The sequence below is a fragment of the Silurus aristotelis genome (assembly GCF_946808225.1).
Source record: "Silurus aristotelis genome assembly, chromosome: 20".
NCBI lineage: Eukaryota > Metazoa > Chordata > Actinopteri > Siluriformes > Siluridae > Silurus > Silurus aristotelis.
The window spans coordinates 5,442,908-5,454,575 of NC_139593.1; the positions used below are offsets into that span (position 1 = coordinate 5,442,908).

The following is an 11,668-nucleotide window of genomic DNA, read 5'->3' on the forward strand; positions in this document are numbered from 1 at the left end:
CTTTAATTTTTTTCTTTTGTTGTAGAAAAATACGTGAATAAAACGTGGATCACGCCGGTGTTTAAACTACTTCAGGGTTGATGTCGTTGATCACATCCTCACAGTCTCTTGAGGAACATCTCCTCTTTGAAAGGCACACAGATGTAACCGTCGATATCCGGTAGACTGCTGATCTTTTCTACAGAAGCGATGCAGCGTCTGTTTATTGATTATAACTCTGATAAAGAATGATCTTATTGCTGAATGCTAAAGTCTGATTAACCAAATTCTCCATTTTTTACAAATTATGAATTCTGAGTTTTACTCAAAATATTACCACCTTAATCTCATATCACTACGACTTTATTCGCAAAATATTTCAAACTTTATTCTGTTAATTTCGACACTCTTGGGGCCCTTGAGCAAGGCCCTTAACCCTCTTTGCTCCAGGGGCCAGGGTATGAATGAATTTCACTGTAAAGAAAAGTAAACATCCTTCCTTCATCTTGATATTTTCACCTGAGGTTCCTCCTCCTGTATGGTTTCATGGGGTAGATGTAGATGTTAGGGCTCTGGGTTACAGAGACAGAATAACACAGTGCTGTAAATACTTTTATTTACACATCAAAAAATAAACCTCAATAAAGGGTAAAGGTTGGACAAATCTTGAATCGCTCTGTACATCACTCGAGATTTTGCCGTACGTTGTTCCATCACAAGCTACCACTGGAAAAAGGAGGAGAAACTCAGAGGATCCAATTATTGGACACTTCGATTAGTTCAGGACGACAAACCTAATAAATCCAGTCTATAATCAGAAAGAGCACAGTCCTTAAGACGTCTGGTGGAGATCAGGAAAGCTTCATGCCCTGAACGTTAGCCCTCAGGCTGACCATCTGCTTCTCCTGCTTCTCTTTCTCCTCCTTGAACGCCACCTTATTGGCCTTCTTCTCCGTCCGGCGCTCCTGCCGAGAATAAACGACACAGTCAGATTTCTGGCTCACTAATCTGTGTATTCATCAGGCGGGTATTGAGTTGTTGCTACGGTAACGATAATGCAAAATAGTTACACTGCGTATGAGATTAAACAGGATTCAGCAGGCTGAGATGAGTGATGTGCTGCCATCTACAAGTGGGTTCAATTAGTGCAGGAGGAGACAGAAAAAAATACAGAGCAACGCAGCAGCACACTGACGCACACACACCCATCAGCCCTGCTGATCGATCGATCGATCTATCTATCTATCTATCTATCTATCTATCTATCTATCTATCTATCTATCTATCTATCTATCTATCTATCTATCGCTTTCTAATCACTATCTCTAAATCCCTTAATCTATTTTGCTCTATCACTTGCGATATCCATCAATCATTCGCTTTATTAACTTGCACTATCTGTCTTGCTCATCAATCACTCGATCTGTCCATCACCCGTTCTATAAATCGCTTTATCGCTCGTGCTATTCTTCTATCTTGATCCATCTCTCGTTCTATCACAATCTCGTGCTGTCACTCGCTCGATCATTTGCTCACTATCAGTTTACTTTGCTAGATCACTCCATCTCGCTCCATCGCTCCCTCTCTCCTCCTTGCTGCAGTGTGTGTGAGGTTTGCTGCAGGTTTATATCGAGAGCACGTGAATTAATCTGGAAACAGGATCAGGTGGCGCGAAACCTCTGCGATCAGAACTGTATGTTACTGACCCTCACCCACTCACACCACCAGAGTGTGAACCTCCTGCATCCGGTCACACGGCTCCAGACGAGGATTAACAGGACACCAGTGAAGAGACGACACACAGACGGGGGGGGACATTTACCTTCCTCTCCTCTTTGATGGCTTGTTTGCGGAGTTTGCGATCCTCTTTGCTCTCCTCTCGAGAGCGCGGCTGGGTGGAGGCTCGTGGCAGGTCCGAGTCGTTGATCCTCTCCATGCGCTCCACCTGCCTGGCCGTCAGACCTTTCTGAGGCAGAACGTCCAGAGGAATCCCCGTCTTACTGGATACGCGAATCTGCTTCTGCTGTAACACACACACACACACACACACACACACACACACACACACACACACACACACACACACACACACACACACACACACACACACACACACACACACACACACACACACACACACACACACACACACACACACACACTGCAATGCCTATGTGCTCCCTAAATAAATGCTTCCTGCTGCTTATTGTTCTAAAACGTTACCTCAGGTGGGTCTTTGATCATCTTCGGGCGGTTGTAGAGGTTCGAGTAGGTGCCTGGAAGAACAGAGGCTTTATTTAATAACCGTTCATAAATAATTGAAGACCTGCATCGCGACATCAATAACGCACATACCGCTAAACGTAGCTGACAAATAAAATCCGTTCTACGTCTGCGCTACAATCCGAGGGAGAAATCTGATTGGCTGTTGGGTGATGGTCTCGTTTGTAGTCGTGATCCTGTGAATTCTTTGTACTCGCGAAAGAAATAACGACAACAACCATGAAAACGAACGAACATTCTAAAGTGGCAGCTTGAAGTTCTGGGATTAGAACTCACGACCTTCAGATCCACTCAGATACGACCTCCCTACAACTTTTGGGGGCCAAAAAGCGGGATTTTCTTGTTACACACGTTTCATTTAATTCTATCTGGAGAGGTTTTTGTGCGAAAAGGCCTGACTTGCCCAAACGGAGCCCCGACCCTAACCTCATCTCTGACTGGAAGGAGACAGATGTCAGAAGACACTTAAGTAAACTGATGATTTGCTGTTCTGTCTGAACCGAAGAAAAGTATTTAGAATATGTTGGTGTGAGGGTCCGGTGTACCAATACTTTTGTACAAACTATATATCATCACACGTCTGAGGGCAGGCATGAAGTTCATGTTCTATTAGATCCTCCTCACCCTGACCTCCATGCTTCTTGTTAGTGTTGGTGCAGCTCTGGTCACTTACTGATGATGGTCTCGCAGTCCCATTTCTCCTCAGGTGGCTCCTCGATCACCAGCGTCTCCATTTCCTGCTCTTCGTTCTCCTCGTCCTCTTTCACTGAGGGCAGTGCAGGAGGTCCGAGCTGCTCCGGGTTCTGGGTCCTGGCACAAGTGGAGACCAGGGGTTCCACACACACACACACACACACACACACACACACACACACACACACACACACACACACACACACACACACACACACACACACACACACACACACACACACACACACACACACACACAGTTTCTACCTCACAAAATAAAATAATAAATTGCTGCTACCCTTTATACTGTAGGTCCGAAAGTTTGTGGACACCTGACCATGTGCTTCTTTTTGAACATCCCTTTCCACATTTGCTGTTATAAGAAGCTCCACTCTTCTAGGAAGATGTTCCACTAGATTTTGTGGAGATTTGTGAGAGATTTCATTCACACAAGGGTGTTAGTAAAGTCAGGTACTGATTAGGGTGTGGTGAGGAGACCTGGGGTGCAGTCAGCATGAAAAATTCATCCCGATAGGGTTAAAGCTCAAGAGCAGGAGATCTTCCGCATCCTCCGACCCATCTAAAGCACATGTTCATGGAGCTGGCTTTGTGCTTCATGCTGGAACATGTTTTAAGTCTTAGTTCAAGCTACAGACTCCAGAGACATCGGAGTTTGAGTTTGTGAGAACTTGTGGGAGTGGGAGTTTGCTGTGTATTAGCACACGCAATAAACATGGAATATGACAAAAGACATTTCAATTATTTTACTGCACTTTACACAACATTTCAAATGGAAAGTCTGATCAAATCTTTTGTTCTGAACTTTTTTTTTGTTTGTTTTATCAGAGTCTTTAAAAACCTTTTACTGAAAACAGATAGAGAGAGATGTGATCGTGAAAGAGAGAACATAATTGAGAAACAGATTGAAAGCGAGAAAGAAATTGAACGTGTGTGAGAGAGAGAGAGAGAGAGAGAGAGAGAGAGAGAGAGAGAGAGAGAGAGAGAGAGAGAGAGAGAGAGAGAGAGAGAGCGAGAGAGAGAGAGAGAGAGAGAGATACAGTGGTGTGAAAAAGTGTTTGCCCCCTTCCTGATTTCTTATTTGGTTTGCATGTTTGTCACACTTTAATGTTTCAGGTCATCAAACTAATTTAAATATTAGTAAACGATAAGACAAGTGAACACAACATGCAGTTTTTAAATGTAGGTTTATATTATTGAGGGAAAACAAAATCCAAATCTGCATGGCCCTGCGTGAAAAAGTGTTTGCCCCCCTGTTGAAACTGTTGTTTATCACACCGAGTTCAATTTCTCAAGTCATAATTACTGCCACACCTGTTCACAATCAATAAATCTCTTAAATAGGACCTGCCTGACAAAGTGAAGTAGACCAAAAGATCCTCAAAAGCTAGACATCATGCTGAGATCCAACGAAATGACGAGAAAGAAAGTATGAAAAACATGCAAAAAAAATAAGAAATCAGTAAGGGGCAAACACTTTTTCACACCACTGTGTGTGTGTATGTATATATATTATAGATAGATGGATGGAGAGAGAGAGAGAGAGAGAGAGAGAGAGAGAGAGAGAGAGCGAGAGAGAGCGAGAGAGAGAGAGAGAGAGAGAGAGAGAGAGAGAGCGAGAGAGAGAGAGAGAGCGAGAGAGAGAGAGCGAGAGAGAGAGAGAGAGCACTCACTCTTTCTCCTTCTGTTTGTAGTAATCGGTGATGATCTCCTCCAGTCTTGTACTCGACGGCTCAATGAATCCTTCCAGCTCTGCGTTATCGAGAGCACCAATTTCATCGTCATCAAACTGCTCGTAGAACTACACACACACACACACACACACACACACACACACACACCCCACGGGTCTTCAGTATGTACAGAAGTAAACTGAAATATTCCATCCTTCACCTCTATTGGTGCATTTAGACGGTTGTTCTGTAACCACTCATTCAACAGTAAAAGACCTGGGAGTTATTTTAGACTCCAACTTTTAAAAATCATATCAACAATATTACAAAAACTGCTTCTTTCACCTTAGTAATATTTCTAAGCTAAGAAACATGTTGTCTATATCTGATGCAGAGAAGCTCGTCCATGCGTTCATGACCTCTAGAATAGACTACTGTAATGCATTACTAGGTGGATGTCCTGCATCATTAATAAACAAGCTTCAGTTAGTTCAGAATGCAGCAGCAAGAGTTCTTACTAGGTCAAGAAAATACGATCATATAACCCCAATCCTATCGTCCCTACACTGGCTTCCTGTTAAGTTTCAAATTAACTACAAACTACTGCTTCTTACTTACAAAACACTAAATGGTTTATCTCTCATGTTTCTCTCCAGTCTTCTAACACGCTACAATCCGTCACGCTCCCTGAGATCTCAAAACTCTGGGCTTCTAGTAGTTCCTAGAATAGCAAAGTCCACTAAAGGCGGTAGAGCATTTTCACATTAGCTCCTAAACTCTGGAATAGTCTTCCTGACAGTGTTCGGGGCTCAGACACACTCACCCAGTTTAAGTGTAGATTAAAAACGTATCTTTTAGCAAAGCCTACACATAACACACATCACATCACAACCTTGTGCTCCAGAACATCTGATCACATCACATTATCAACTTGTGCTGTTAATATGAACAGCAGCTACGCTAATTCCTCTCCACTGCTTCTTTTTCTCTCCCCATGCCGAGACACCCTGAGGTTTGGCCAGCTCCAGTCACCTCCCACCTTATGAAGATTGTGGACTTTTAAAGAAGTAGATGCCCACAAACATCCCAAACCATCTAGAGACGTTTCAGTGCCAATTGGATACCACTTCATGTAGAGTTTGGATATTGGATCTCTTTAAGTGTTTAAAGGCTCTGGCATGGAGAAGCTGATGTTGGATTTGTGATGATCACAAATGTTGAGCTATTTTATGCTCAGTAGCTCCTGGTTTTATAACCACAATGACTGTATAAAACTGTAGAAAGATCATCACTCATAATCTTATACTCTAGTACTCATGTTAGGTCTCACTCTCCAGTGTTCTGTAGTGTTTAAAGACTATAATCACACTCTTGATGTCACCCAAATGAGGATGGGTTCCTCTTTTAAGTCTGGTTCCTCTCAAGGTTTCTTCCTCATAACATCTAAGGGAGTTTTTTCCTCCCACAGTCGTCACGGCTGCTCATCAGGGATAAATACACATCATTCACCTTAACTGTTGATTTCTGTAAAGCTGCTTTGAGACAATGTCTGTTGTGAAAAGTGCTATAGAAATAAACTTGACTCTATGAATAAAGCGAACCTTCTCGAATCGGTCGTCGAGGAGTGTGAGCTGCTCGTTCCTTCTCATCACGGACGACGTGAGCGAGTATTCCGTGAACCGACTCTTCGTCTCGCAGTCCATGAACATGAACTGTCTCCTGTCCGCGTCGCCGTCCTCGTCGGACACGCCCCCTGCCGAGTCGTAGCTCCGGTCTCCGTCATCTTCGGTCTCGCTTTCGTCAGTGTCTTCCCACTCACCATCATCACCATCATCATCACTGTGGTGGTTAAAGGGAGAAAACGTTGTTGATGGGAAACCTTGTTGAACACGTGTAATGATTATAACAAGGCCACGTGCGGACGCGGCACTCACCCCGCGGTGCCGTCTCGGGACGTGAGCACGTTGGCTTTAATGATGAAGTCGTCCTCTAGGATGTTCTCAGGGTCGTCGAAATCGAAGTCTTCATCCAGAGCAGCCACGATGTCCGGGTCCATGTCCAACCTCGGGCCTGAGACGGGAGAAGGGGGACGAGGTTTAGTTATGATAAGTTTCATAAATCAACCTGAATATTTATATATTCTGCGAATAAAATGTGTGCATTAGATACAAGTTGGCATTTCATTTTAACATATTTGTTAAAATAAACGATTTATTGATATATAATAATCAGTAGATGCGCTTCAGTTTTAATAATTTAGAAAGTTACTGATAATTTGCGACTAATATTTTATAAGTTGATCGATTTCCTAAGAGTTGCGTACAATACAGATTAACATGGCAGAGGTAGAGCTGTAACTTCCAGCACACAGAACAGGAAAAAATGCATCTGGTTTTACAAAAGCCTGTGTGTGAAAGGGTCCATGCGTTAGAAGTCAGAAGGCGCTGAAGAAAACAGATGATTTGTCATCTGTCTGAAGTGAAGAAATAAAAACTAACTATCTGTAACATACTGAATTGTAGAGCATCGTATTGCGTTAAATTGCAGTTTGTTGAATCAAATCGAATCGCACTGCTTCGTAACAGATGCACATCCCTTTATAATATATATTTATAGATGATTCATTTTGCATATCCTGACAGATGCTTCATCAGATAATAATATGTAAAAATGGTTCGGCGCTGAACTGCGTTGGAACTCTGATCTCCTCACCTGATATCGGAGCTGCTTTGTTCAACAGACCCACTTCTTCCTCAAACTCGGAGGCAAACACAGACGACGGGAGACTGATGGAAGCCGCCTGCAGAACAGAAGCACAGTGAACTGAAGAGAAACGCGGAGTTGATTAAAGCTACTGCAGGATCGTAGAAATGTTGGATCTTTTGTACAAAAGTTTGGGACTGATAATGATGCGTGTCTCTATACATAATCACTGATCCTGTAGATGATCGATGTGCATTTTTAAAACGTGTGGTGTAAAATGATGCGACGTCAGTCTGGACTGAGGCTCATGGGCGGAAGATGCGTCCTTCACTCGAAAACTAGAGAGAGAACATGTATCCTTCACTTAGACTGATACTGAACAACCACACCTCCTTTACTAAGACTAATATACAGAGGCCACGGCCTTTTTACCGAGCCTTACACAAAAAGGCCATGCCTCTTTTAATGAGATTGACATACAAAGGCCACACCTCCTTTAATAAGAATAATATAGCGGCCACAACTTCCTTAATGAGCCTAATTACATAAAGGCCACTTTTACTGAGACTAATATAGAGGCTACACCTCCTTTACAGAGCCTGATTATATAGAGGCCACACCCTTCACTGAGACACACACAGGCCACACCTCCTTTACTAAGACTAATACAGAGGCCACACCTTTACTGAGCCTGATTATTATATCCTTTACTTAAAGTGACACACAGAGGCCACACCTCCTTTACTTAAAGTGACACACAGAGGCCACACCTCCTTTACTTAAAGTGACACACAGAGGCCACACCTCCTTTACTTAAAGTGACACACAGAGGCCACACCTCCTTTACTTAAAGTGACACACAGAGGCCACACCCCCTTTACTTAAAGTGACACACAGAGGCCACACCTCCTTTACTTAAAGTGACACACAGAGGCCACACCTCCTTTACTTAAAGTGACACACAGAGGCCACACCTCCTTTACTTAAAGTGACACACAGAGGCCACACCTCTTTATTAAGACACCTTTAATAAGACTAATATAGAGACAACACCTCCTTTAATGAGACTAATATAGAGGCCACATCTCCAGATTTACTCTGACATTTCAACATTTGTTGCTTTATCAACCTCTCTAAAGGAGCCTTACAGGAATATTGATGACCTCTTCCATGGCCTCCTCCTTTTCCTCATCCTGCTCTTCACACCCCAGAGGTCGTGGGCGCAGTCGGGAGGCGGAGATGAGCTCTGCAGGCTGAGGCGCCTCTCGGAGGTGCTGCAAGTAGTCGTAATCGTCGTCGAAAAACACGCCGTACTTCCTCTGCTCCTCCCTCCTTTTCTCCACCTCCAGCTGCAAACACAAACACATACCATCCCCAACATGAGCAACCTTTTCCACCAAGAACATTTAGCACCGACCAAACAACACAAACGTTATGTGACCTTCGCGGCAGGTAAGAGGACGTGCTGAGGTGCTTTCTCGTCGGCTGCCAGAGGGTCTTTCTGACTCCGGTGCACCAGATGAAAGGACACGGCATTCTTCTTGCTGATGAACGATTTCTTCTTCCTGTGAGGCTTTAGAAAAGAAATAAACAAGATTAAAGTGAATAAAATCTATTTAACCAGTTCATCTGGAACATCTGAAATGTCTCCAGTCCAGCAGTGATTAGAGGAGTCCAAGCACTAAGGACAAAGGGCTCCCAAAGGGAAGAACAGAAATTTGGAGTTCCACCATCAAGCAGAAAATTCCAATCCCCCCTACCATCTGTGGTCAGGAGCTAAGAGAGTGAAATTTGCCATGAAAGAAGCATACACTCATTTCCCTGTCAATCACAGGAACACCAGCTATGAGCTCATGTATGTGGAAGAGGGCAAACAGCTCTTTTTTTCTAGTGTCCTCAAATTCTGTTATGATAAAAGGAGGAGGTTCAAGGTTTGTGAAGGCCTTAAACAGTTGCAAATCTTAAATCAGAGCTCTCTAACCACCGGGTGCTGACTAGAGTTCGACCGATTCATCGGTTTTGCCAACTATTCAGCACCAGATAGTTGATTGCTGGAACGAAAAATCCATACTGATAGTTTTTCTGGGTTGCGTAACACAGTACGAGAGCGGCCTCTAGAGGCAAATTACTGATACTACGTACAGTTTATTTGAAGTATCTTTTTTTGTATTAATTTTGGATTTAACTGTTATTTATTTGGAGTGTTAATCTTTGTTTCAGTTAAAATGGGTATATTTTTCTTCTCCTAAATATTCATTAACATATAAAGAATTGCCACTGGGTCACAAAAATGTTCTGGGGAAAAATGTCTACAGATATGAGTGTAATCTGATCATTAAAGAGATCAAAATGTTGCAGAATAATAATACACTCTTTCTGTAGACATGCTGATTGTATAAACATGTACATGCAGAAAGTTATAATATTAATAAAAAGAGAATTCAAGTACATGGTGTAGGATTTTGACAGAACAGCAGATGAAGCAGAGGTTAAACACCTCACTGGGTCTCTGTATCTGATCATCATAAAAACACTAGACAAACTGTTTTAAATCTTTCAAAATTAATGATTTTATACTGATACATTTATTTTTTGATTGATTACAGCTCATGGATCTACAGTGGCGTCTAGAACACTAGTTAGCTTGCTAGCCTCCACATTTTACTCACCATTGTGTCCTTACTCGTTTAAACCGCACTCAGTTTCGCCTTCAAGCTTTAATCCAGCAACAACAAACCAAAAACAAAACAAAAAAGACCCACAAAAACGCAGTCCTGCTCCTGGTCCAAATCTTTAGCAGATCCGCAGTGTAGCACATGTGATTCCGACGGCCATCTTTGGACTCAACCAAAAGGGCGACACGGAGGGGAAGTACAACAATATAACTGCGCTTCAAACATTTCTTTAGGTTTGAACTGCATTATATGTAATCAAACGCAAATTAGAAATAACTTGATGACGTTTTAAGTTGTGGATGCTGTCATATATTGCTTGAGGATGTACTCAAAACAACACACGTCACCTATCTAACTGATGGTATAGTCGATAACGCGTCACGTTCAAAAGCTGTTGCAAGGCGACCTCTAGCGGTGAAGAGTGAGAGGTTCATAACAATTACAGTTTTTCTTACAGTTTTTTCTCAGTTGCTTTGGAGCGTTTTTCAGATCAGAACTGAAATATTCTCACTCCATTCAACCTCCACGTCATTGAGTCACTTGTGCACATCATAAAAGCATTCTCTCGTTTTTTTGTTTTTATCAAATTGCGAATACACCAATTTAGTTGATTTTGTACAGGTGTCTGCTGTTTACTACTTTATCAATAGTTTTATGTCGTGGACAAAATACATTATGCTGCTTCTCACCTGAATAGTTTTAACCCCTAAAACAACAAAGCATCAATTTATTGCATAAATCATTGAATGCAAAATGGTTAAACCAGTTGTAAAATTATCATCTAAAATTTATATAATTTTTTTTTTTTTGTAAACGTGTCTTAAATTGATAAATTGTGATCAATTATATATTACAATATGCATTTGCATATATATAAATATGCAGTCAAATAAAAAAATTTTGTGCTGTTAAAGTTTATAGATGCTAAACAGAAGAAATTCAGTCTCGTGGATTTTCAATTATTATAATTTAAACTGTAGTTTACATCAAGAAATACTAAAACTGTATAATAATAATTAATAATAATAATAATAATAATAATAATAATAATAATAATAATAATAATAATAATAATAATACAATATATAACTAGAAATATATAAAATTAAGTATAGGATTGACTAATAAAAAAAAACATTTTAAAAATTAAAAATCTAATTGTTTAATTTGCATTATTCATTTTAGTTTTTATTTTACTATTTTTTAATTTGTCTTTTTATATTTTCTTTTTTTTTTGTAATTAAATTTGATCTGTATTCACTGGTTTGTTTAGTTACGGCAAAATGAATTTATTAATACAATTTACCTATTAAATAAATATACACTAAATGATGTAAATAAATGCAGCAATCAATTATTCAATCATTTATAAATAAATAAAAATATTTAAAATTGTTCAAAAATAAATATAAAAGATTTACATACAGAAATAGTCATATATATTTTAGATTCTGAATATCAGTAAATAATATAAAAATACAAAATAGATAATATTAATTAACTATAATTTTCTTTTAATATAATTATTGCTCTAATGGAATTGAATTTTTTTTTTTTTTTTTACTGGAACGATGCATCCTACAATATTTTGCTATATTTAAATTATATTCCAATATATTATAATTTTATGATTTTTCCCTGATT

General features: G+C 40.5%; 1 protein-coding gene across 2 annotated transcripts; it reads right to left on the bottom strand.

Moving 5' to 3' along the window:
• Positions 1 to 578: 578 nt before the first annotated feature.
• On the bottom strand, positions 579 to 10,278 carry ltv1 (LTV1 ribosome biogenesis factor). Of its 2 annotated transcripts, none has more exons than XM_083522814.1 (11): positions 10,019 to 10,278; positions 8,791 to 8,922; positions 8,498 to 8,698; positions 7,359 to 7,446; positions 6,581 to 6,716; positions 6,248 to 6,485; positions 4,647 to 4,774; positions 2,936 to 3,072; positions 2,203 to 2,255; positions 1,802 to 1,999; positions 579 to 944 (listed from the first exon to the last, which is right to left on the bottom strand). In XM_083522814.1, exons 1-11 carry the CDS (start codon positions 10,019 to 10,021, stop codon positions 831 to 833), a joined length of 1,428 nt encoding a protein of 475 aa, XP_083378940.1. In that variant the 5' UTR covers positions 10,022 to 10,278; the 3' UTR covers positions 579 to 830. The 2 variants fall into 2 exon arrangements, with proteins under 2 accessions (XP_083378940.1, XP_083378939.1); XM_083522813.1 differs by having other exon boundaries at positions 1,802 to 2,002; positions 10,019 to 10,266.
• Positions 10,279 to 11,668: the final 1,390 nt, after the last annotated feature.